Source organism: Mobula birostris, chromosome 4, assembly GCF_030028105.1.
Source record: "Mobula birostris isolate sMobBir1 chromosome 4, sMobBir1.hap1, whole genome shotgun sequence".
Taxonomy (NCBI): Eukaryota; Metazoa; Chordata; class Chondrichthyes; order Myliobatiformes; family Myliobatidae; genus Mobula; species Mobula birostris.
The window spans coordinates 133,382,871-133,410,758 of record NC_092373.1 but is presented as its reverse complement, the minus strand read 5'-3'; the positions used below and the strand labels follow the sequence as shown (position 1 = coordinate 133,410,758).

The window sequence follows — 27,888 nt, the reverse complement described above, 5'->3', positions numbered from 1 at the left end:
AAAAGGGATAATTATTATAGCAACTCACAGGTTAAAGGTAGACAGAGCACAAGGACTTGGATGGTCTGCATCAAGATTCAAAAGGAAGTAGCTGCAGAGGTGGTGGGTTTTATGTTGGGTCTTTTTCAGACTGGAGGGGTGTAACTAATTGAATACCCCAAGCATCAATTCTTGACCCTCGATTTAAATATTTGTCTTTTATATTAATGACCTGATTGAGAGAATGATGTGTAAGTTTTCCAAATTTGCTGACGATACAGAGGTAGGCCAAAGGACATGTTGTTATGAGGACGTTGATTCTGCAACAGGATGTATGTTGGGTGAAAATCTGGCAAATGGAGTTTAATGTGTGAAAGCATGAAGTATTGCGTTTTTGTAAAAATAATCAGGAAGGTAGATTATTTAAATGGAACACACACAAGATTCTGCAGATGCTGGAAATCCAGAGCATCACACACACAATTCTGGAGGAACTCAGAAGGTTAGGCAGCATCTATGGAGGAATAAACAGTTTTGGGCCACGAACCTTCATCAGGCCTGGAAAAAGAAGAAACCAAAATAAGGTTGGGGTGAGGGGAAGGAGTACAAGCTTGGCAGGTAGGTGAAACCAGGTGAACTGGTGGAGGGGAAATGCAACGAAAAACTGGGAGGTAATGGGTGGAAGAGATAAATGGCTGAAGGGGAATCTGATAGGGAACAGTGGACCATGGGAGAAAAGAGAGAAGAAGGGGCGCCAGAGGGAGGTGATGGGCAGGTGAAGATGAGGGGTAGGAGGTGAACCTTAATGGGGAATGGAGAAAGAGAGACTGGAGAAGGGATAGAAAAAACTGGAAGTTAGAGAAATTGATGTTCAGGCCATCAGATTGGAGACTGCCCAGATGGAAAATGAAGTGTTACTTCTCCAACCTGAGAATGGACTCTTTGTGAGAGGAAGCCATGGTCGGACATTATGGAATGGGAAGTAGAATTGAAATAGGTAGCCAACGGGAAATTGCACCTTTTGTGGTGGACAGAGCAAAGGCACTTGACGAAGCAATTCTAGTTACATAAATCACTGTTAGTAGGCAGGTCCAGCAGGTAATTAAAGACTGTGAACAACATGTTTGCCTTTGTTGCAGTGAGATTGGATTTTAAGAATAAGTTTTTTTTTGCAGTTGTGCAAGGTGTTTGTGTAGCCACATCTAGAAGACTTTGTACAGTTTTAGTGCCATTTCCAAAGGGATGTAGCTGCAGTGGAGGTTGAACAAAGGAGTTTCACCAGGCTAATTCCTGGGATGTCTTATCAAGTTATGGTAGACAGTTTGGGTCTATATTCTCTGGAGTTACAGAAGATTGACGGATATAAGAATGCACTCAAACATAAAAGATTCTATGTCACCTTAACAAGATTGGTGTTCTATTGAATTATTTTCACTAGTAGGAGAATCACAAACAAGGGGACTTAGCTGGTAAGTAAGAGGCTGGCCACTTGAAACTGGCTACCTCAAAAGGATAGTGAATGTTTGGAGAGTGGTGTCTCAGAGTAAATATACATTAGGTATGTTTTATGTGAAGATGGGCAAATGTTTGAAAGATTGAGAAATTGAAGGCTATGAGGAACTGGCTCAGAGAAGAATTGAGACCAGTATAGTTGAAGCATGAATGCAGGCTTGTGTGGTCGGGTTGTATACTCCTACCCCTGTTTCATCGTGTTCTTGTGACCTATTTTAAAGATTAGTTTTAAACTATGGTGTAAATGGTCAGTTTACTCTGGTCATGTTTTATTCCTTGGGTGAGATACCCCATCTAGTGGTTAGGATGAAAATTGAAGTCTTCTGTTGTGGGTGAATGATGCAGTTTTTTTCAAGACTCCCAGAAGGCGAGCTATATCTGGTTAGCAGTGTATTCTGTCTTCTGTACTGTTTTGTTGCTTATTTAATTTAGAATCATTTGTGGCAATTGGACAACTTTTTAGTTTTGGATTAACGTTAATGAATAATCTGCATGCACCATTTTCTAAATTGTGACATTTTTGTGATTTAGTGAGATATAGGTATTTTTAAAAAGAGCTGTTTGGTTCATCTCAGATCAAGTAGTAGAATTCAAATACAGGCCTGCATAACTTTGTAAGCTCAGTTTTTTGAAACGAGTTTTTCAAAAACCAGATTCATCCATGGCTCTTTAAGGAGGATTGAATAATGTTTTGAATTGAGTGTAACAAATGCATGAGCTAAACTAAAGAATAATTTGTGGTTTCAAGGTAACCAATATGGTATGAGTTCTAATTTTGTTTTGTTAATGCCTAACTTGTTGATAAATCAGAAGTGAAATCAAAAAGACTTATTCTCTATAGAAGTGCATTTTCATGCTTAAGTTGTTTAAATATTGAGACATAAAGATCTGAAATCACACTTTTCTTACAGTCTTCCAAAGTTCATATCACCAGAGAAGTGCTGGAACTATGTTTGGCCTTTGCTAAATATCTGAGTAACTTGCAGAATGGTGGTCCTCTACTTAAACAACTTTGTGATCACGTTCTTCTGAATCCTGCTGTTTGGATCCATGCTCCAGCCAAGGTGAATATTTGCATTTTTGTTTAGGATTATTTCGTAAAGGCAAAGAATTACGGAATGGTACTAATATACCACTCTTTTAAAATATCTGCGTTAAGCTGAGTATCATTCAAACATAATTGGTTGAAAATATTGAAGACAAACACCACTTCCAGCTTCTGGAAAATATCTACATCTGAGAAACTCCAGTCTGAAATAAAACTGAATTTAAAAAAAACATGATGTACATACCTTGAGTTAATCCATTTTGAATTAAATTTGCTATGTGAATAAAAATAAGTTAAGGTTGTGTATGCCATTCCAAATTGGGTTCCTTAGGAAAACTGGATCATTAGCCATTCAACAAATTGTTTTTCATATTGCTATTAATTTTATTTGCTTTTTAACAAAGTACCATATTGATTTTTACAAGCTTGATCCCTTGCTATTATGTACAGAATTGTCATGTGTTTCCAAGCACAAAATCAGAGGTGTACAGTTATTCTCTGAAATGGTGTCATTTTTTAGATGTGAGGAATGACTGAGTACCTGATGTGCAATGTGTTTGTCCATTGTATATCTATTCATGGTGGAATAACTACTGGGTGGCTCTTGACAGAAGTGCACAGGATGCAATATATATATATAAAAAATATAAAAACTTGCCTCTGGCATCTATCTTATATTTTTCTCCAATCATCTTAAAATATGCTGCACTGGGTAAACTACTATGCTACCGTGCTGCTATCCTTCCTAAAAGGAGGTGATCAGAACTGAGCATAATATTCCAAGTATGGTTTAACCAGTGTTTTATTGAGCTGTAACATTACCATGCGGCTCTTGAACTCAATTCCCTGATTAATGAAGGCCAACACAGGCCTACTTAAAAACCCTATCAACCTGTGTGGCAACTTTGAGGGATCTATGGAACTAGATTCCAAGATCCTTCTGTTCCTCCATACTTAGTCCTGCCATAAATCCTGTATTATCCTTTCAAATTTGACCTTCCGTAGTGAATCACTTCACACTTTTCTGGGTTGAATTCCATCTGCCACTTTTAAGCCCAGCTGTGCGCATTCTGTCAATGTCCCTTTGTAACCTACGACAAACTACACTCTCCACAACTCCAATAACAGTGTCATCTATAAACTTACTAACCCATCCTTCCACTTTCTCATCCAAGTCATTTATAAATATCACAAAGAACTGGGATCACAGCACATATTGTTGCCGAACACCACTGGTCACCGACGTCCAGACAGAATGTGCTCCAATACAACTACTGTCTACCTTCTATGGGCAAGCCAACTCTGAATCTCCAAAGTTCCTTGAATCTTATGCCTCCTGACTTTCTGAATGAACCTATCATGAGGAACCTTAGTGAAATCAAACTATGCTTCTCCAGATGCTTGTAAATCCTACCTGTAAGAATCTTCTCTAATAATTTGCCCACTACTAAAGTAAGACTCACTGGTAGTTAGTTCCCAGACTTATCCCAGCTCCGCTTTTTAAACATTTATCACCCTCCAATCATCTGTCACTACTCCTGTGGCCAGTGAGGACACAAAGGTCATTGCCAAAGTCCTGGGGTATATCCTATCCTGCCATAAGGTCTTATCTATCTTAATGTTTTACAAAAGTTCCTGCACAAACTCTCTCTTAATGTCAACATGTTCTAAAATATCAGCCTGTTGTACACTGCCTTGACAAATGCTTGGGTCTCTCAGTGGTGAATGCTGAAGCAAAATATTCATTAAGGAATTCCATTGCCTCCTCTGACTCCCGATTTCCTCTTCTATCACTGATTGGCCCTTCCCTCACTCTAGCTCTCCTCCTGTTCTTCACATACATGTAGAATGCCTTCTTCCTGGCTACCTTATAACGCTGTAGAGCCCTGCCTGATCCTTGCTTTGTAAACTCTCTTCCTCTTGACTAGATGTTCCACATTTCTTGTCAGCCATGGTTACTTCACTATCTACCATCCTTTCCCTGCCTCAATGGGACAAACCTCTCCAGAGCCACAGGCAAGTACTCCCTAAAAAGTCTTCCACATGTTTGTGCACTTCTTTGAGTTATCAATTCCTAATTTATGCTCCCTAGTTTTCCCTAATAGCACCATAATTCCTCCTCCCCAATTAAATACTCTCCCATAAAGGTCGGAGTTTTGATCACTGACTACGAAATGTTCACTGACCGAGAGATCTGGCACCAGACCAGGCTCATTACATAGCAACAGATTCAGAATGTCCTCTCATCTAGTTGGCCTGTCTATATATTGCATCAGGAATCCTTCCTGGGCCCCACCTAAACCTTTTGCAGCTGTGATGCTATCCTTGATTAGCAATGCCACACCCCCACCTTTTTTACCTCCCTTCCTGTCCATTTTGAAGAAGGTAAATCCTGGAACATTCAGCAGCCATTCCTGCTGTTAAAGACAACCAAGTCTGTGTAATAGCTGCAATATATTGTTGTTCCATGTACTGATCTGTGCTCTGTGTTCATCACCCTGGTTCCTGATGCATCTTGCATTGAAATAGACACACTTTAGTGCATCCCTCTGACTGCAATTTTGCCTTGTCAACTACCTATCCTGCCTCTGTCTCTCCACAGTGCACTACCTGTATACCAATTGACCTGTCACTCTGGTTTCCACACTCCTGCCAAACTCATTTAGAGCTTCCCCAAAAGCTTTAGTAAATTTGCCTGCGAGAACATTGGTCCTCCTCAAGTTCAGGTGTAACCCATTCTTTTTGTACAAGTCATACCTTGCCTGGAAGGGATCCCAGTGATCCACGTCGTCAATGGCATGTGTCATGGCAGCAATCCAGAGATTACTACCCTTTAGGTCCTGCTTTTCAGCTTCCCACCTGGGTCCCTGTATTCTCTTTTCAGGACCTTATCCTTTTTCCTAGCTTGTTATTGGTAGCAATATGTATCACGACTTCTGGCTGCTCAGCCTCCCTCTTTAGAATGCAATAGCAATAGCTTCCTATCATTCTAGCTTTGAACACAGCTAGGCCATTCATCCTGGCATTGCACTGGCAGCTTGATAGCATAGGGATTATCACTGTTGCCTTCCAAGTGCAGCAGTCAGGTTCAGTGCTGACTTGCAGTTTGCATTTTCTCACTGTGATTGCATGGGCCTCCTCCAGAAGGTTGTACTGATTGAAGGGATAATTAGCTTCTATAATAGGAATACACTGTGGCTGTCTACTCTGTAGTTTTTTTGATTATCCTCATAAGCACAGATTACAGCATAACTGAAAAAAAAAACAAATATAACTACAGATACTGGACTCTGAAACAAAAACAAATGCTTCAAGAACTCAGCCAGTCAAGCAGCATAAGTGGAAACCAGCTAATGCTTCAGGTTAATGTTTTGGTGAAGGGTATTTGACTGTTTTTTTCTTTCCACAGTTGCTGGTGAAGTTCTTCCAATGTATCTGGTTTTTGTACATTGTACCTGTTGGGCAGAACCTGTGCTTTCCTGTGGTTCATGGCCTTATCCTGGATAAAACTGTCTAAACACTTATCTGTGTTTGTATCTCAGACACACTCTCCAGCACACTGATTTTGAGCTGGAGAAATTTGTGATGGAGGTATCTCCTGTGCGACTAGAAGTTATTTGAGACTAGAACTAGAGGTCATAGGTTAAGGATAAAAGGTGAAATATTTCAGGGAACCTGAGGTGGAACTTCATTCGGAGGGTGCTATATGTGTCGAAAGACCTACCAGCGGAAGTGTTTGATTGCAACACTTAAGAGAAGTCTAGATAAGAACATGGATGGGAGGGTTACAGTGCACTATGGTCCATGTGAGGGCTGATGGGACGAAGCAGAATAACCGTTCGCCATGGACTAGATGTGCCAAAGGGCCTGTTTCTGTGCTGAAGCTCAAGGAATCTTGCCATCTATAGATTTCCACAAACTGCTGTCATGTGGTAGATGGTTTATTATGATGTTTCAAAGGTTCATATTATCAAAGTATACAACTCTGAAATTATTTATTTAATGAGTTGGTCTTTAATTGAGACATGAGACATGCTGGGACCTGGGAAAAAATCGATTTTGGAAGAACTCGGTCAAGCAGCATTCATTGGGTCTAAGGTTGTATATTGACCTCTTGAATTTAGACTGTGCATCAGTCCTGTGTTCTTCCAGTGTTCAATTTTTAGTGTTTAATTATTGATGATTTGCAGTTATGTTTAAATTGATTAAGTCAAATTTAATCCAGTAGTCTATAATTTCCTAGTCTCTGTTTACAAAAAAAGAATTCATTCACACCGGCCAATCATGTACCTGTTATCTCATGACATGACTCTTGGAACCTGTCTTGCTGTTCTTTTAAAAATTTGGGTCTTAACTCTGCCATGAAGAGTTAAATATTCCAAAGTCCTTGCATCTACACATATGAGCATGTGCCTGTACTTACCCACATACGCATGTGCATGTACTCCCACTTCCCACTCCCTCTCCCTCTGCTGCCCCCTCCCCACCCCAAATCACTGGAATTTTTCTCATATTAGAAGTTTAATGATATTCCTTTAAATGCACTGATCTTCATGCAGGCTTCATGAGGGTTTTTTGTTTTCTTTTAAGCTCTTTCAGTTTAATCATGAAGTTAGGATGCAGGCAAAGTTAATACATTTCGGTTTCTGTTCATGAATTGTTAAGTCATTGGGTCTGAACATAAATCATTTAGTCTTTCTTGTTTGTCTCAATCCAGGTCCAGTTGCAGTTGTACACTTACTTGTCTACTGAGTTCATCAGCACTGCTACTATTTATAATGCAGTTCGAAGAGTTGGTACTGTGTTACAGATAATGCACACGCTGAAATACTATTACTGGGTGGTGAATCCTCAAGATCGTAGTGGAGTTGTTCCCAAAGGCTTGGGTAAGATGAGACCTCCAATAATTCAGGAAGTAATTTCACCTATGCTGATTTATTTTATTCTCTATATTCCATAAATGCCCAATAAATATTGAACCTAATCTTTCCATTTCCATGTAAGTTGGCACCACTACATGTGCAGGTACATCAAATCAATTCGGAGCATATTCAATCAGCGAAGAGAATCTTATTTGGAAGCTAAGCAGAAACATAACTTCAAATAAAACTTTCAAGGTTGTTGCATTTGATTACTTTAGCCGACAGTGCAATGAATTTGGAAAAGATTGATTTGAATCTTTGGTTATTGAGCCTTTCCAAAGCTATACAGAAGATTTTTAGGTGAGAAAGCAGTATGACTTTAAATGTGCAATTTATGGTATTCTACAGGGATATCTTAGCTTTTGGTTTGGGATTCATTCCAGCATGCTGCTGAACATAAAGCTGTCCATGCACCTGCTTTAGTGAAGGGAGTAGCTTGGAAATCATAACCATAATATTGAATTTAATGGGAGAGTGAGACAAACTTGAAGTGTAAGTCAGCAATGAAAATATGGTCTAACCTATTAATGGGAAAATAATGGGAAGCATTTTAAAGTGGTTTATGGTATGAGGCAAAGTCAGTACAGGACCCTAACAATTAAAAGCTCTATTTGTTTCATTAATGATGGTTGACAAATAATGTGAGATGGTGTAAAGCTAAACACAGGAGTTTAAACAATGGAAAAACAATTGCAATCCAATGTGCTGGGTCAATTTATTTTACAAAACAAAGTATTGGTCAAAGTCAAGTTTATTGTCATATGCACAAGAACCTTTGAACCTTTGATGCATGAAAATCTTAGTTGCAGTATCATTGCAGGCACATAGCATCAGATAACAAATATATGTATATTTTGTTTCCCCCACCCCCACAGTAAATGCAATTAGAACAAAAAATGCAGTCCATTGTTGTGCAAATTGATCGAAGTGGTCATAGTGTTGCTAAACTGTGGTAGTGATTAGGGTTGTGCAGTTTGATTCAAGAACCGTATGGTTGCAGGGAAGTAGCTGTCCTATCTGATGGTAGCTGCGAGAAGATTGTTGTGTATTTAATATTTGAGTAATATTGTAAATATATTGTTTATTCTTTGTTTACATAATTCATTACTGGTTATATGAAGTACATGAATGTCATACATGTATGTCATAAGTGCGCATCTCACAAAAAGTATAACTATGAGCTTACATGCATCCCTGGCTCCTGTGTTTTTCTTTCAATAATTTTTATGTTTTGGAGTTACAAAATATAACAGCGGCAACGAGATAGTTTTAAAGTGATCCCGAGACAACTGCCTACCTGTTAAAGAGCAGCAAGACATTAGAGTTTAAAAAATTTTACATGACTGAACTGAGGTAATTGTCAGAACATTCGGCTTAATGATGCATTGAGAGATTGTTCAGTTTGTGGAATCTTATAAAGAAACATTCAAAAAAGGCTCATAACTGAAGCACAACTGTCATTGAAAAGAGCAGTTGAAATTGTATCAATGCAGCGAGAGTCGCAGTTGAGTTGCAATCAGGAATGAAAGTGACCATGAACAAAATTGCAATGTCTGGCAAGGGCTCACAGACACCAGAGTAATTCAGATTTAAAGGTGAAACTTGCAGAAAAGGCAATAAAGTAGACCACATACAAAGAGCATTTTGGCCAGAAACAATGTATGGATGGCATAGGGAAGAGAAAAAGATGAAAAGTCAAGTTAAATTTTCCAAAAGAACATATATCTGTCTGCTGTTGGTGAAACATCTGATAACAAGATGAGAGTGACACAGAATGGGGTAGCCTTGAGATTTACAAGGTGAAAACTAACAGAAGATGATCAATATGACTTGCACCTGAAATGCACAGCAAATTAATTAAAATGGAATTGGATACTGGCTCGGCTGTTTCAGTCATTTCACAAAATGAGTTTGAATGGTGTTTCAAAGGTACTGAACTGAAGCCTGTGGATATCCAACTAAGAACTATACTGGAGAAAAGAAAACTCCAGTGGGAATGACATTCATAATAGTGAAATACAACAAATAACAAGGCATATTGTCTTGTATGTGGTAAAAACAGAAGGGCCAGCATTGCGGGGCTGTAACTGGCTGAGACAACTGCAACTTGATTGGAGATTCATCCACCATTTGCATTCCACATCCCCTGCAATCAAGTGAACTAAAAGGAAATTAAGAAGGGTACTGGATGATGCCACAATAGTTTCAAGGATGCCACTGGAAAACTCAAATATATCAAGGATAAAATGGTGTTAAATGAAAATGCTACATCCAAGTTTTACAAAGTCTGCCTGATTCCTTACACCATCCGTGATAAAGTAGCCAGTAAGCAGGATGTCATGGAGGCTGAAGGAATTCTTTCAAGTTTGAGTAAAGCCATGGGCAATGCCAGTGATCCCAGAAGCCAAGAAGCCTGGGTCTGTCAGGATCTGTGGTGATTTTAAGGCCACCATCAACCCAGCAACTTAGTACTGAAAGTAGATCCATACCCACTGCCCAAGGTAGGGGAATCTTTGCAAACCTTTCTGGAGGGAAATACTTCAGCAAAGTGGACTTGGCTGAGGCCTACCTACAGATGGAGATGGAAGAAGAGTTGGAACTGTTTCTTAGTGTAACCACTCACAAAGGGCTTTATTGCTATAATAGGCATATTTTTGGAGTAGCATCTGCACCTGCACTCTGGCAGAAAACTTTGGACCAGATGCTGCAAGGCTGCGCAGGCACTCAGCATTACCTGCATGACATCATCGTTACTGGTGAGGATGACAAGGAGCATATCCAAAATCTCAGCAGTTTTTAAAAAGATTAGGCAAGTATGCACTCGGACCATTTTGCAATAAGTATGAATTATTCAAACCAAGCATTACTTACTGTGATCACATCATTGAGGCATAAGATTACACAAGTGTGCTGAGAAAATTCAAGCAATGGTGGATGCCCCAAGGCCAAAGGATGTGTCACAGTTGTGATCCTTTTCAGGATTTCTCTACTACTATAACAGGTTCCTGCCAAACCTGGCTACTGTGCTCCACCCCTTGAACTCATTACTAGAGATTGGGAAGAAATAGACAAAGGCATGTGAGGTGGATTTTCAAAGGACAAAGGAAATGTGAGGTCAAACACTGTACTCACACATTATGATCCACATTGTCCACTGAAACTTGCTGGTGATGCCTTGCCTTACAGTATAGGTGTAGTCATGTCATACATTAGTAGTGTTAGAAATGAACACCCCATTGCCTTTGCATCACGTTCCCTGGCTGCTGCGTAGAAAACCTCTGCACAGATTGACAGAGGTGCCTTGAGTCTGATTCTGGGTGCAAAATATTTCAACCAGTACTTATATGGGAGAGAGTTTACCCTCATCACTGTCTATCAACAACTAATGTCCATTTTCAATACATGGCAGGGTGTTCCAGCAACAACAGCAGCACGAATGCAGAGACGTGCTCTGTTGCTTGCAGTACGATTATAAGATCAAATTGAAGAAAACAACTAATCATGGAAATGCTAATGGATTTACCCTGGGAAGAGGAAATACCTGAAAATTTACATGTATTTCCTTAATGCAAATCAAAAGTCTCTATTATGGCAGAAATGACCCAAAGGGAAACTAGGGAAGCTCCCACACTCTGTTAGGTCTACGTGGCTGCCCAAAGTGGCTGGAATGTGCAGCAGATATTCTTTCTGAATGAGCCTACCATGGGAACCTTACCAAGTGCCTTAATAATATCCACTGTTCTACCTTTGTCAATACTACTCGCAAAGTAATGCTGACTATCCCTAATCAGACTATGCTTCTTCAAATACTCGTAAATCCTGTATCTAAGAATCTTCTCCCATAATTTGCCCACCACTGAAATAAGATTCACTGGTCTATAATATCCAGGATTATCCCAACTTCCTTTCTTGAACAAAGGAATAACTTTTGCCACCCTCCAATCATTTGTTACTTCTCTTGGGGTCAGTGAGGATGCAAAAGTCATTGCCAAAAATGCAGCAATCTCTTCTCTTGCTTCTTGTCATAACCTGGGATATATTCCTTTTGGCTTCGAGGATTTATTTGTGGTATTGTTTTTCAGAAGTTCCAGCACATCCTTGTTCATCTTCTAGCATGTCGGCTTGTTTTATGTTGTCCTCACAAATATCAAGGTCATAGACTACTGAAGTAAAATATTCATTAAGGACCTCCCTACTTTCACTGACTCCAGGCACATGTTTCCTCCACTATCTCTGGTCCTGCCCTTACTCTAGCCATCCTTCTGTTCTTCACATACATGTAGAATGCCTGGGGATCTTTCTTAATCCTACTCAACAATGCCTTTGCATTCCCCCTTGCTCTCTAAAGTTCATTCTTCAGCTTCTTCCTGGCTACCTTGTATCTCTGTAGAGCCCTGTCTGATCCTTGCTTCCTGAACTTCCTCCTTCCTCTTGACTAGATATTCCACTCTCTTGTCAACCTTGGTTTCTTCACTATACCATACTTTCTCTGCCTCAAAGGCACAAACTTATCCAGAACCCCATACAAGTATTCCCTAAACAACTGCCACATTTCTGTTGTGCATTTCTCTGAGTACATCTTTTCCTAATTTACGTTCCCAAGTTCCTGCCTAATAGTATCATAATTCCCCCTCCTGAGTTGTACACCTGCCAAAATTCATGTGTGTGTGACTCAGTAATAACAAAAAATAAACAAGTGAGTACAAAGCCCTGGACATCTCTCCATAAGGTGCTTATTTTGACCTTTATTTGTAATTTGTCTTTCCAACTTGGTTCAATGTGGAAATTGCCTTGCTAGAGATTGACTGTATGCACCTGCAGGGTTAGGTGATTACAGATGCCGGTGAGGGGTATTGAGGTCCTGGAAAAGTGTTTATTTTCCTGAGTTTCATCACGGAATTGCTAACCTCATTCTGTGCCCACTGTCAAAAAAAAATACAGTAAATCACTTTATTCTCCCTTTCTCATTGACCCCTCCCAGTTTCCAGTTTCTACAATTTACCTGAACTTTAGGAACAACTTACAGCGGTCCAATAAGCTACCAATCCATGTCCTTCGGTCTGGGAGGGAAATGGACATTGAGGGGGAAAACAAAGTGGTCACAAGAAGAACTTGCAAATTTCCAACAGGTGGCACTGGAGATCAGAATTGAACTCTGGCTGCTAAGACTGTGAGGCACCTGCTTTACTAATGCAGCTGCTCTGCTGCTCCGCTGCTCCAAAGTGGTGTTATGGATGGAAGAATGATGTAAATCAGCACAGAGGCCAAGATGTTGGAGCGAACTTGTGCTCTGAAATATTGCATTATGGTGTTAAACTGAATATCTACAATTAGTTCTGATTGCATCTTGATCTTGTCCACAGCACTGATGCAGCTTCTCAACCTAAGCTTGCTACTTTCTGGACCACATTAATCCACATCTTAATCTTCCTATCTTCTTGGTGTGGTGTTTGAAGTTTTTAGATGCTGAACTTCAGTGATGAATTCATTCACTAGTGTATTATTTTAAACCACCAAAGCTCAAGAAAACTCACGTTAAATTCTTAGTTTTCAGACCCGCTGCAAGTATTGGAGGCAAGTGATATGATACTTTTTCCCAGGTTTGCAGTGAATTTCCCTTTCAAGATAATCCTGTTTTACACTATTTAAGATGGACAACTTCAGGCAATCATTCCCAATTCCCTTCCCTGTTTTTATGTTGTTCTTATTCTTACGCTGCCTTCATTCACTCCAACCCCACTAGCCATGTTGTTCATTTCTGCAAAGGAGAACAATTGCCGTGTTTTGTCATTAGTCTTAATGTGTAGCAATTAGTCATGTCAAAGAGCACAATGATTCATTGATGCAGTGTGATGCAAGTCTGAAGTACGAATTTGATGATCTTCTCTTCCCGTTGGTGAATATTATATACAGACAGAGGCAGAGATTCTTCTCCTTTAATTGCCACTCCAACATCCCCCCTCTTCCATGCATATGTGCACAGGTGCACACGCACCACTGAGCTACATGTGGTACATTTTCTTGTCTGATTAAATTTGATTTGGGACAAATTCGGAATCTAAACTGAGAAATTGATGTTTCAGTTCAATATTGTGCACTGTTTAAAAAAGTTATATATTATCAAAGTACATATGTCACTATATACAACACTGAGGTTCATTTTCTTGCCGGCATACTCAATAAATCCAATAACCACAATAGAATCATTGAAGGACCGCACCAACTTGGTGTACAACCAGTGTGAAGATGACAAATTGTTCAAATACAGAAAGAAAAAAATAATAATTGTAAATAAATAAGCAACAAATATCAAGAGCATGAGATGAAAAGTCCTTGAAAGTGAGTCCAGAGGTTGTGGAAACATTTCAGTGATGGAACAAGTGAAATTAAGTGGTTAACCCCTTTGGTTCAAGAGTCTGATGGGTTAATAACTGTTCCTGAACCTGGTAGTGTGAGTCCTGAGGCTCCCGTACTGCCTTCCTGATGGCAGCACCAAGATGAGAGCATGACCTTGGTAGTGGGTGTCCCTGTTGATGGATCCCGCTTTCCTGTGGCAACACTATGTGTAGATGTCCTCATCTAAATCATGACTTGTTTCCTATTTGTGAAGAAACATAATCAGCATAGATGAGTAACTTCGTAATTACTTGATGCTAAGATAAAAATATTACACTTCTTTACTTCCTAGATGGCCCCAGACCAAACCAGAAGGAGATTCTTTCCTTGCGGGCGTTCTTGTTGCTATTTGTGAAACAGTTGATAATGAAGGTGAGAATCTGAAAGTTATAATTGTAATGCAGAATTTTCATCATGAATAGTGTGGTGTTATCCTGATTTATTTGGCTTGTGGTTATTCTTGCCAGCTGTATATTATCGAGCTATTTCTTCTTTGAATTTCCAGAAATGTATTTGGTTATCTTGTTAGGTATATCTTAGTAATTAGATGCTAGTTCCATTTGTCTAATGTGATATAAAGTAATGGCTAAAATATCAGAATAAGCTAAGATTTCAGGACCTGACAACGCCAGAGGCAAGTGTTTTATTTTAGTTTAATTGTTCCAGCATAGTTATAATGCCAGTAACTACATAACAATGTGGAAAATTGCTCAAGCATACAGAAGGCAGGACAAGTCCATTCTCTCATTAATATTATCAGCGAAATGATTTTGTTAAGAGGACTATGTTGTATTTACTCAGCAATTGCCTTCATGCTAAGCCTATGTTATGGATAAAAAATATCCGAGTTGCAGCACCTGATTGAGTGTGGAATCAATGAGATCTGCTAAAACTGAGTTTATTGGGAATGAAGGTCAAAACCCTCTATATAAGCTGGACCCCTGTCTGGCACAAACGAAGATGGTTATGGTTGTTGAAAATGAATTGTCTCTGCCTTAAAACATTGGGAGCAATGTCTGATGTGTGAAATTGAAAATAAAAATAAATCTATGGATGCTGGAAGTCTAATCAATATAGAAAAATGAACATAAAGCAGTAGAGCACATGAAGACAATGTCTGTGCTGAACCTGATGCTGAATTAAACCCATCCTCTTCTGCCTGTACAAGATCCATATCATTCCATTGCTGTATATTCATGTCTTTTAAACACCACTATTGAATCTGCGTTCACCACTATCCCTCGCAGTCCTTTCTTGGAACCTACCACTCTGGGGGTGGGGGAGGAAATGCCCTCCATATCTCTGTTAATCTTCCTCACACTCGCCTTAATTGTATGTCCTCTTGCACTTGATATTTCCACGCAGGGGAAGTGATTATCAATGCTTTTCATGACTTTATAAACTTCTATCAGATTTCCCCTTAGCTTTTGATACTCCAGAGAAAGCAATCCAAGTTTGTCCAAACTCTCCAATATACTGTAACTCATAATTTCTAACCCAGGCAGCATCCTGGTAAATCTTCTCTGCAACCTTTGCAAAGTCCTCCTTGTAATGGGGTGACCAGATTTGCTCACAGTACACTCCAAGTGCAGCCTAACCAAAGTTTTAAGAAGCTGCAATGTGACTTTCTCACTCTTCGACTTAGCGCCTTGACCATTGAATGCTTTCTTTACCACCGTATCTACTTGTGTGGCCACCTTCAGTGAACTCTGAACTTGGATCCCAAGATTCTACTGTTCATGAATGTTTTTAAGGGTCCTATGTATTTTCCCCTTATTTTTGACCTCCCAAAGTGCATACCTCACACCTAATTGGATTAAACTCCATCTTCCATCTTCCATTTCTCAGCTTATTTCTGTAACTGATCTATATTCTGCTGTATTTGTTGATAGCCCTTTACTCTGCCCACAACTCCACCAATCTTTGTGTCATCTGCAAGTGTACCAACCCACACATTGACATTTTCATCCAGATCATTTACATTTTCATACGTATTCTGAAATCTGAAATTTTTGAGCGCTGACATATGTCACAAATGGAAAATTCTACAAGACACCGGGAAAGTTCCTAGGCAATGCACGGGTCTCCGTGCACTAAATAGTTCTGAGGAGTGACTTCATATATGTAATGAACAGGTTAATGAAAAATAGAAAAATGCTGAATAAAGAAATCGATCGTGTATTGAAAGATTGAATTCATCAGTGTTGGAGTGAACATATGCTGTTTAATGTTGTGCAGATCATGAAGCAAGCAAAGATAATTGTGAATATTCAGCAGGCTGGTTGCAGAAATTTATGAAAAGACATGACATTAAATTTTAAAGTGTCTGATCACGAAAATCTTACACCGCAGCAAGTTTACAATGTTGATTGGTTTTTCTACCTTGCATAAAAACTTTTAAAAAAAGTAAAATGCAAATACAGGTACGGCTACCTTTTAATCAAAACATGGCATTGTAGGTGCAGACTGAAAGCCTGCTGTCATTTGTTGTTGTTCAACAGCTGATTCAGATATTCTCCCAATGCTGCGGTGCTGCTTTTGTTGCCCTGCCCACTTCATATTTTTATTATATTAATGGTGTGTACTAGTTTTTACGGTTAAGTACGTAATACTTGTAAGACAAAAACTGCTCACAAAAGTAAATCCAAAATTGGAAATGATGGTGATCTGAAACCATCTCATTATATATTCAAAAATCTGAAATAAAAATGGGTATAGCGGTTATCTGTTTCCGACGATGGTGGAAAAGCTATTTCAGTGGGGCTGTTCCACATGCTCGACCTCAGAACTCTGGGTCCAATGGTATGAACAAACATCACAAACTGGGGTCTTCCTTGGTTGCAGTGGATGACCATGTTGTCTTTTGTGTTTTGTCATGACCTTGGCTGTCCATGGAGCATTGCAGTATCACCTTCCTGGCTATTGGATCTCACTGTAGATTTCATCTGCCCAGTCTGCTGGAGCTGACTTGGCGTGCTTGGACACACATGTCCTTATCTCATCAGGGTGCGAGTCTGCAGACAGCTCTCATGTGGTTTAGCCTGCCAGTTAAGGTGGTGTGCAGGGGTGTAACTGCTGTCACATGTAAACAGCTACTTGGAGCCACAGGTGAGAGCTGAGAGTCTGGTGGGGGGCCAAAGGTGAGGGAGCTGGCCTGGAATGGATACAACAAGTCCTCTGCAGTATATATATATATATATATATATATATATATGTATGTATCACAAACAGAGGCTCCAGCACCAATCCCTTTGGAACACCACTGGTCACAGACGTCCAGACAGAATAACACTTTTCCTCTCCTACCTTGGCTTCTATGGGTAAGCCAATTCTGAATCCAAGCTACCAAGTTATTGTGGTCCCATAAACCTTAATTTTTTGGATCTGTCTTCTAGGTGGGACCTTTTCAAATGCCTTACTAAATCCATATAGACAACATCCATGCTGGAAAAAAACTCAGTATGTTAAGCAATATCTGTAGGAAGAGAAACAGTTAACATTTCGGGTTTGGGACCCTTCGTCAGAACTGTTGGGGGTGGGGGGAAGAAAGAGCAAATTAGTCTAGGTAGCACAGAAGGTAGGGGAGGACAATGACAGGAATAAAGGAAGTTTCTCTAGGGTGAAATAATGTTGCAGTAATTTTATCTAGATGTGTGTAGCCCCAGCAATGCTGAATAATCTCACGCCACCATCCAGAGCACAGCAGTGTGCTTGATTAAGTATCTCATTTGCCACTCTCAAAATTTTCCTCTTTCTGTCACCAGTACCCCATGGCACTAGGCCGCACCACTTGAAAAATATACTGCATTCTGCGGTGGATATATATTGGTACTTGTTTATTTTAGCTGGGCCTAAATCATGAATCTCCCCATCTAATAGTACTCTTGGAAGGACTGCATTCATTCAAGAAAGATGCTATCCACTATCTTCTGAAGGACAGTTATGGTCAGGAGTAAATCATATGCAGAAGTGAGCTCATTCTGTAACAGCTTTTTTTTTAAAATAAAAAGGACAATTGAAGGATTCTCACACTGGTAAGATGTTTTACATTCCTGTGAAGCATTTTCCCTGAAAATGCGATGAGATGTAGGTGTTACTGTTATTTGGAGGACATTTTCTCAATTATTTTAACTCCATTTATTTACTTTAAGTACTGAAGTTGTAATAACTTGATAAATGGACATGCTACAAATAAATTTACATTAATGTATTTGTGAAATGTCTCTAATGCAGCCATCTCCCAAGACACTTCACATAAATTCATACTGACCCACATACATATATCAGGGCAGAATATCAATTTGAGTGGAGAAAATAAGGTGCTTAAAATCAAGGCTTTTACCAAAAAAAAAATTCTTAGTTTACTGCAGAGTAGCTGACAATGCAGTTCATGTTGATTTACATGATGTAAATTTACTGCTAATTTTGTTTGTAATGGACAAAGAAAGTTTTTTTTTGATAGAACTACGTCTCCTTTAAATGTGAACCCTGTAGACTTTGTATTTTGCTTTATTTAATGTGGCATACAGTTTTACACTTGTGTATAGAAACACAGAATCTCATTTGTCAATGATATGTGCTGAACATGAGCCTAATAATGGGGGCAAATATGGTAGCAATGTGTCAAGAAGTGAAAGCTATATATAATAAGGAGAAAGACAATTAAAATTCTGAGGAAACTTGAACTATAATAGGTGGTGTCAAATTGTCATTTGGGTGGTTACTAGCAAAGCCACCTGGTGGACTTGGAATACTTTCTATATTACACATAAATAAAGATTCAAATTGTAATAGTAGCACAAACAAATTCAGGAGGAACTCAGCAGGTCAGTCAGCGTCTAGGGAAAAGAATAAAGATCAATGTTTTGGGCCGAAACTCAGAACCTGTTCTTAATATTTTGGTGCAGTAAAGGTATCTATTATAGAAAGTGTAACCAAAAAGAAAGTATGAAGGAGAGTTAGAACACAAGTTAGAGCACAACTTCTTAAGGCAATAGTGGACTCAAAAAATTGGGCAGTTGTATTTATTTAATAACATTTAAAAGTACTCCTTAAGAGTGCCAGCAGCAAGAATTGTCACTCAAATTACCCGAGATTTCATGAAAAGTACTTGAAATGTTGAGAGATTTTTTTTTTAACAGAAATATTGCCCATTTTTCTTTATGCATGAAGTACATGATATTTTGTTTCTTTTCATTTACAAGAAAAACCGGTTGAATACTTTAATGGTTAACATGGAAATCTTGCAAGACTGCATTTCCTCTAGAAATATTGCATGGAAATGTCCTTGGTACATCTAGTACATTGCCCTTGTAAGAGACCAAAGATTCATGCATCTATTGACTGAAATTTTTTTAACATGGAAATTAAATGACTTTATCAAGCAGTTATCAAAACTAAAACCAAACTGTGAACTTAACCTGAAGTAACAACAGCTCTGTATACAAGCATTTTTTCTAAAGGGTGTCAGTAAGCTGGAAGTATGTCACACAATGAACAATAGCAGGTGAAAATTTGAGTCTTCAACCCATATTTTTGTAAATTCATCAGTAAGTACTTGGGCTTTGATGAATGCTACCATTTGGAAAAAGTATAGGTTTCTGGTTACAAACGAGAAAATCTGCAGATGCTGGAAATCCAAACAACATACAGAAAATGCTGGAGGAACTCAGCAGATCAGGCAGCATCTATGGAAAAGAGAAAACAGTTGGCATTTCTAGTTGAGATTCTTCATCATGTCTGAAGGGTCTTCTGCTCGAAATGTGGACTGTTTGCTCTTTTCCATAGATGCTGCCTGGCCCACTGAGCTCCTCCAGCATTTTGTGTGTGTTGCATAAGTTTCAAGGTTGTTCTAGATTTTTGGCATATATTTTATCAACTTGTCCAATTTTTAAAAAAAGTTTTTATCTACAGTAGTCTTCTGAGTAATCATATAAATAATGGCTAATCTGCAAAGGAGATCTGTAATGATTTTCAATTTGATTTGTTGCTTAACTATGTAATTTATGTATATTTCTTAAGTAAAATTAAAAATATTCTAAAAAGAGAATTTCAGTTTACTGCTAATTTTTAAACCCCTCTTTTTCTCAAATGTTGGACTCAAAATACTACTAAAACTCTCATGCTCTGTCTGTCTGTGACCTCCAATTAGCGCAAACGGTGCACTACAGTGGCACTTTTTTTGGCTAAATCGAATTAAAATGCACTAACTTACAGAATGCAGGCAAAGTTCAGGGTTATATATTCGTGTAAAATTGCTCATTCACCAAAAATCAACAGACTGGCTTTCACCCAAGACCCGATTGGGCATCATGGAAATTGGGATGTGACAGCCCGACGCATGCGCACGCCTCAGCAGCGACACCTACCGGAGCAAAAGGGCAGGGCAGCTCTATTTCGAGGGGTCACATTCTGCTAATCACCATCAGCATGTGCAGGATTGGGACAGATCTAACTGCCACCCATCAATAAGAGATAATTAAATCTTATTGTAATGATGTACTTTGAGACACCCATAAAACCCTTTGCTGCAGTCAAAGGACAGCGGTGACTATATCACGTCCATTTAGGAGAGCACCAACCACATCAACAAGAATAATCAGTATCCTTTGGTGTTAGTGCTTCGTATCTTCTATCTAGCATTAGGGTAAAAAAAAATGGTCAGCCTAATTATGCCACGTGGAAAGGGAATGGGGACATTATGGTCAAGAGATGACGCCAAACGTTGTTGGGTAGCGGCGAGGAGAGGGAGAGAACAAGAATTGGATGAGGCCAGGGCCCCACGACTCCAGGATCAAAGATTTAGGACAAAAAAAATGAGAGAAGAAGAGACAGAGGAGGAGAGGCATGCACGTCTCCAGGATCAGAGACAAACAGCAGAAGAGCTGAAGAGACGGGGGATGAAAGGGCTGCATGTCTCTAGAATGGCAAAAACAGGCACAGAAGGAGGATAGAGGAAGAGACAAAGGAGCTGAGAAATTAACGTCTCCAGGATCAGAGACAAAGAACAAATGGCAGAAGAGATGAAGAGATGGGATGAAAGGACTACACACCTCCAAAATGACAACGAGAGGCACGAAGATGGCAGATAAACCAGGAATGATGCCATCAAAAGTGTCCTTCGTTAAATGAGGAGGGGTTGTATTTGCTTTGCTACACATCGTTCTTCTTTAATAAAATGAGGTTTTCTACTTCAGTTTCCAAAGCAGAGCGATACCAGTAGCATTCAGGAAAATTTAATGTTCATTCTGGTCACATCAGACTGCACTACCCTTCTCTCAAAGGGTGCCCCAACGGGTCACCCTGTTGTCTAGTTATAATATAATTTTTTGTTTCTTTAAATACCTTAACGTTTGTAATGTTTTTGTCTGAGATAGGATGGCAGTTAAATGATTTTTTAAATTGGTGGGGAATAGCTGAGAACCATAGCCAGCCCGTTGTTCTTTAAGAAAATATAGAAGTGTCATTGACACATGTGATCAATTTTGCAGATTTAATGCCGTTGAGGAAACTTGTCTAAAGAATTAATATTTAATGAATAATTATTTTTTTCAAAGGATCACGGCATTAAGGAAGATGAGCTGCAGAGTATTCTGAACTATCTTCTCACCATGCATGAGGTAAAATTAATCAAACACTTGGACTGAAAATTTGTAATGTATTGTACAATTACAATTTATAAGCAAAATACTCTATTCATGAAAGCAGGATCTGCAGGCTAGGGGAATGTTTAAATGTAAAGATGTCTGCTTTATTGTGGTTAAGAATAAAATAGATTCAGATATGTATGATGTGAGACTTAACAGTTGTTCGTTTCAGCCATTTTTAACATACACATCCTTGGAAATTCTGTAGTCTTCAGTCATAGCAGAATTACCACTCTGCTTAATTTTTGCTTGAACTGAAGATAATCATGGTAGTGAAGGTAAACAGAGTCACCGGTAAGGCAAAATGCTCTTAAGCAGAAAGTTTAATTAAGTAATCTAATCTGTCTCATGTGACCTTACTTTATACATTATACTTTATACATTACTTAATAAAAATATTCATCATTTCTAATGTAATTTCTTTACATCTGAAATGCTGAAATGCTTTTAACTTGCAGTTTTAATGATAAATTTTAAAGGGAATCATCAATAAAATTGGTCCAGTCTGAGTTGTCTTAATATGGAAGAAGAATTACACAAATTTGTTGAGGTAGTGGCTCAAGTATTGCCACAAGATGGCAGCTTAGCTGGAATTTTAAGTAAGATTAAGAGAACTATTGTGTCATTTTTTCCAAGAAGGCTGGTAAAATCCTAATAAATGAATTGATCTTGCAGTACCAGCTCACCAGTTTGTTCACCTGATTAGCTGATAAATTTGTTAAAGCTAAGTAATTGTGAAGAAGTCATGTGCATTAATCCATAAGCTTCAAACTTCATTCCTGCCATGGAAGAATCAGTTCCACATGGATATTTCTGTTGTTTTCGTGAGTTTGAGTTCATTATTTGCAGTGACAAACTGTAAGTATTCACAAAGCATAATGTAAAACATTAAGCATTGATTAGCAAGGGCTATGCCAGACACTTGGGAATGTTTTCCTCAATTTTCTCTCCTATTTGTATAATTGTGCATTACATGAAAGATTTTAAAAACAAACTGTATCAGTCTTTCTTTCTTTGTCAATTGCATTATGAACATTTGCTGTTCTCTCTTGAATTATTCAAGAGACTGTGGACTGGAGTAAGCCGTGTTGAAGCTTTGTACCATTAGTAATATAACAGCAGCTGATATGAACTTGGAATTTGAATCCATGTATTAATAACTTAATTATAATTTCAATGTCCTAATCTTGTATTGGTATCAAACTACAATTTTACTGCTTTAAATGAACATGCAACCAACAAATTGGTTATATCTTTACTACTTGAGTTGGTTTGTGAAATCTGATTTGTCTTCCTAAATTATCAAATTGCCTTGATGATATACATTATGCAAACATTAAAATGTGATTAATGTTATTTGAAATAGTTTTAACCTGATATTTGCAGGAGCATTCATAATTCATGGCAACTTCTGTCATAAATACAACATTGAACAGTATTGCACAATATGGGTCCTTTGGCCCACGATGTTTTCCCAAGGGACAACATGACCAGGGAGGATTTTAATCAACTCCCAAGCAATTACTTCCCTTGCTTCCTGTAGTTATTTGAGGTCCATTCCATCTAGCTCTGGGGTCTTGTCTATTCTAATGTTTTTCAGAAGCTCCAACACTACCTCTTCCTGACTTCAATATGTTCCAGCACATTTGTCAAAGTTCTTCTCTTTGGGAACAGAAACAAAATATTTATTAAGAACCTCCTTTGCCTCCACACATGTTTTCCCCCTTTATCCCTGAGTGGTCCTCTTCTCACTCGTCATCCACCTGCAATTCAAGTGTATGTAGTACGCCTTGGAGTTTTCATTGATCTTACTCATCAAGGCCTTCTGTTCCTTTCAAGTCCTCCTAAGTCCCTTCTTAAGGTCCTTCCTGGCTTTCTTAAGTTCTCAAGAATTGAATAGCCTAACTCACCTCTTGGATCCTATGGCTTATAGTCAAGAGTTGTGTCTGATTTTTGCTTCCTGAACCCTCACCTCCCCCCTCCACCCCTCTGGCACCCCCTCCTTTCCTCCTCCCTGCACCTTCATTGTAAACCATGTTACTTTACCCTATCATCTTTCTCTGACTTAGTAGGACAAAACTATCCTGAATCCCATGCAAGTGGTCCCTAAATAACCTCCAAATTTTTTTTTTTGCTGTGCGTTTCCCTATCTGCTGCCTATTCTACCTCATATATTCTATCTGCATATTGCATCTACTTTACACCTAACACTGACTACATTCTGATTCTATCCCACTGCCAACTTAGTTTAAACCCTCTTCAACAGCTCTAGTAAACCCATATCTTTTGTATAAAGATCCACCTTCTTAATGATCCACAATGTCGAAACCCTGTCCTGTGCATCAACTTTTCAGCCACACATTGGAATATCATTTTTTTTCTATTCTTACTTTCATATTTGTTTCAAAATAATAAAAAAATGAGGTATCAGTTATGCAGAAAGGTGTTTTGTGTCTTTTTGGCATTGTTTATTGTACTATGAGTAATATTTTGAATATTTCAGCTCAAAAATTTGCTACAAGTTGATTATCAAAAATAATTCTTTATGCATCATGTAGTGCAAGATATTGAGACTTAATTTTTAACTTTACAATGTTAAAACTGCTTTGTCAGACTTTTACATGGCACTGCAGTTGTCGATGTGGAGCAGAGAGCGAGTTTGTAAATCTGGCAGGAGCGAAGGATGTTAGGAATGGAGAGGATTGTGGGACAGGTGGCAGAGGAGGAGTGCTGTGGATGGGGGTGGGGTAGCGCAGTTGCAGACACACCCAGCCCTGAGATGCACAGCAAGGTCATTTGATTCCAAACATTAGATTTATTGATCACTACTGAATGTCTCTCTGGTGCTTCCTGCTCCCTCCCCTCTCTCTCTTCCCTCTACCTTCCCTTTTTCCAACTATGATTCCCCTCTCCCTACCCGCTTCGCACTCTCAGTCCACAATAGAGACCCATATCATCACTCACGTATGTCATGAAATTTTTTTTTTTGGCTTCAGCAGTACAGTGTAATACGTAAAATTACTGCAGTACTATGCAAAAGCCTTGGAGACCCTAGCCATATATATGCCTAACACTTTTGCACAGTACTATACATTATTTTCAAAACTTACCCTTCAAGTTTTCCTTTACAAAAAGGATACTTCTCACTAACTTAATTGTTAACTTCTTTTTGTAGAACATTTTATAATTCTGCCTTTTACTTCAGGATGATAATTTGATGGACGTTCTGCAATTACTTGTCGCTCTGATGTCTGAACATCCAGGCTCTATGATTCCTGCTTTTGATCAGAGGAATGGAATACGGTAAAAGATTAAGCATGATCTTGAATCTTGCAAAGTAAATTAAAGGAGCTGGAATTTTATAGTTGATTGAAATTAGTAGCTTGCAGTATATCTTAAGCAGGCAATGTATGAAGTAAAGTAGATCCTTTATTTTAATATTTTCCCTTTCTGTTAATGGTGTTTTATTTGAGAATTTAATCCTTATTCTGCAGAGTGTTGTATTGGTAAATTATTGAATTGAATATTGACATATATTTTGAGAGGTTTGCTATCTTTTGTCATCTATTGTCATTTTAAAAGTAGAGAAATCTTTAATTTGTATCTTGTTTAATTGGTTTCTCTTTTTAAAGCTTCTCAGGTTATGCCAGGGTGTGACCAAATCAGTTTATGCTCAGGAATTGTGGATAATTAGACTTTTTCTTGCCACTGCAGTTTTTCTTTGCTTGAATGTGAGAAAAAATGCGAGAGAAATAAAATTTTAAAATTTTGTTATTTGAGCTTTGTTTCAAGTTCCTAAAATACACATTCAGTCTTCAGTCTGTGAATATGTAAAGAGACTTCCCAGACTGCTCCAAGGAAAATTTTTAAAGTGAATTTTAGATCTTCTTGTGATATTAAAAATAGTGTATTTTTAATGGCTTCCTGAGTATTAAATAACATACAATTTCACTAATTCTCTTTTCCTTTTTGGACGATTTGGTTTTTTTCAGGTAGATAATGAACCATATCTGTGCAACCATATTGTGGCATTTTCAACTATGTTTAGATCTGAGGTTCCAATACTTTCCTCTCATTTTCTACCCTGTAAACACATGAATTCATCTAAAACCTTTCTTTCTATATTCTAACTTGCACAAAATCCTGTTCATTGATAGCTTCTCACACTTATGCACAATAATAAACCAGCGACCGACTATAATCAAGCGCTTGAGAAGCTGCATGATGCCGCCTCCAAACAAGAAACAGTCCATCCCAACACACTTCAATTTATAGTTTGGGACTTCAACCAGACTTGTTTGAACAAAGCCCTGCGCAGTGAGCATCAGCATATTACCTGTAGCACCAGAGATCTTAACACACTAGATCACTGCTATACTATGATAAGAAATGCCTACTCTTCCATGCCCAGTCCATATTTCTGTAAATCGGATCACTTGGCTGTCATCCTGCTACAGCAAATATCATCTCATTGACTCTTCCCTCAATCCTGGAACATCTGGACAACAGAGATGCATACATCAGGATACTCCTTATCGACTACTGCTCAGCATTCAGTATTTGAATTTATTTAAATCTTACATCCATCCCACAATGTGAGGGAGTAAAAATCTTCGTGTGATAACTCCGTCACAATGTACAGGCACATGAATTTAGAAGTCTAATGGCTTGTAGAAGGAAGTTGTCCCGTAGCCTGTTGGTCCTGGCTTTAATGCTGCAGTACCGTTTGCCAGATGGAAGCATCTGACACAGTTTATGGTTGGAGTGACTGGTGTCCCTGATGATCTTCAGGCTTTTGTTCTGCACCTGCTGCTGTAAATGTCATCAATGAAGGAAAGTTCACGTCCATAGATGTGCTGGGCTGTCTATACCACTCTCTGCAGTGCCCAGTGATCAAGATTGGTGCAGTTCTCGTACTAGGCAGTGATACAGTCAGTTAGGATGCTCTCAATGGTGCCCCTGTAGAAGGTCTTGAGGATTTGGTGGCACATGCCAAGCTACTTCAGTTGCCTGAGGTGGAAGAGACGCTGTTGTGTTTTTTTTTTGCCACACAGCCGGTGTGTACAGTCCTGGTGAGGTCTTCAATGAGGTCTTTAGTGATGTGTATACCGAGGACCTTGAAACAACTCACCCTCTAGACTGCAGGTGCATTGATGTTGATCGGGGCGAGCCTGTCTTCATTCCTCTTGTAACCCACAGTCAGCTCTTTTGTTTTTTTTTGACATTCAGGAAGAGGTTGTTATCTTAGCACTACTGTATCAGGGTGTCAACCTCTTCTCTGTAGGCTGTATCATCACCGCTAGAGACTATCGAATTGCCGATAGGTAGTAAGGATGGGCTCCCTCACCTCTGTCCCTCAGACCCTCAACACAGGTGCCCCCGAGGATTGAGTCCTGAGTCCCCTCCTCTACTCCCTTTACACCCACACCACACACAGCTCCAATCTGCTGATCAAATTCACAGAGGACATGACATTGATAGGCCACCACCATCATTCCCTCAACCTAATCTGAGCTTCAATACCTTGGCCTCAAATACCTCCTTGTGCAATTGCATCTTTGATTTCCTCACTTGCAGACCCCAGTCAGTTCGGATTGGCAACAACATTTCCTCCATGCGTGGGCACACCACAAGGCTGTATGCTTAGGCCCCTGCTCTACTCACTTTACACTTATGACTGTGTGGTTAAGCAAAGTTTCAATGCTATATTCAAGTTTGCTGACGACACCACTGTCTTTCTTTCTTTTCAAATCTTTTTATTGTTATATACAGGAAAAATAACATGAGTACATCGAAGTAACAACACTTACAATGCCTCAAAAAAAACATTATCTTAAAGATTGAAAAAAAAATTTTGTGATAACAAAAAAAGCCTACAAGCAGAAAAGTGAGAAGAAAAAAGAACCTATTAGGTGTACAACCTCGGAGTCATGCGTCATACAAAAAGCTTCTAATCAATCTGCCGGCAAGAAAAGAAAATATACTAAAAAAATTTACAGTTAGATCGTGGAAAAATTATATCAATTAACTCAAATGATAATAATGAGCAAATGAGCCCTATCTTTTCTCAAAATCAAATAAAGGTTCAAAGGTTCGACTTCTAATTTTCTCCAAACTAAGACATAGCATCACTTGAGAGAACCATTGTGACAAAGTGGGAGCTGATGTATCCTTCCACTTCAACAAAATGGTCCTCCTAGCTATCAATGTAACAAATGCAATAACATGTTGGTCAGACACAGAAATACCATGAATATTTTGAGGAACTATTCCAAAGAGCACAGTTAATTTATTAGGCTGTAAATTAATTTTAAGTGCTTTAGAAATTGTTGAGAAAACCGACTTCCAGAACTGTTCCAATATAGAACAAGACCAAAACATATGT

General features: G+C 38.8%; 1 protein-coding gene across 2 annotated transcripts in view; it reads left to right on the top strand.

The window, feature by feature from the left end:
* The window catches only part of lrba (LPS-responsive vesicle trafficking, beach and anchor containing), an 803,145-nt gene that overhangs the window by 84,356 nt on the left and 690,901 nt on the right, over positions 1 to 27,888 (top strand). For both annotated transcript variants that reach the window (XM_072256051.1, XM_072256050.1), the window contains exons 12-16: positions 2,403 to 2,555; positions 7,257 to 7,425; positions 14,150 to 14,229; positions 21,414 to 21,476; positions 24,709 to 24,806. In XM_072256051.1, the coding sequence (XP_072112152.1) occupies positions 2,403 to 2,555; positions 7,257 to 7,425; positions 14,150 to 14,229; positions 21,414 to 21,476; positions 24,709 to 24,806 (563 nt within the window). The remainder of the gene's footprint in view (positions 1 to 2,402; positions 2,556 to 7,256; positions 7,426 to 14,149; positions 14,230 to 21,413; positions 21,477 to 24,708; positions 24,807 to 27,888) is intronic.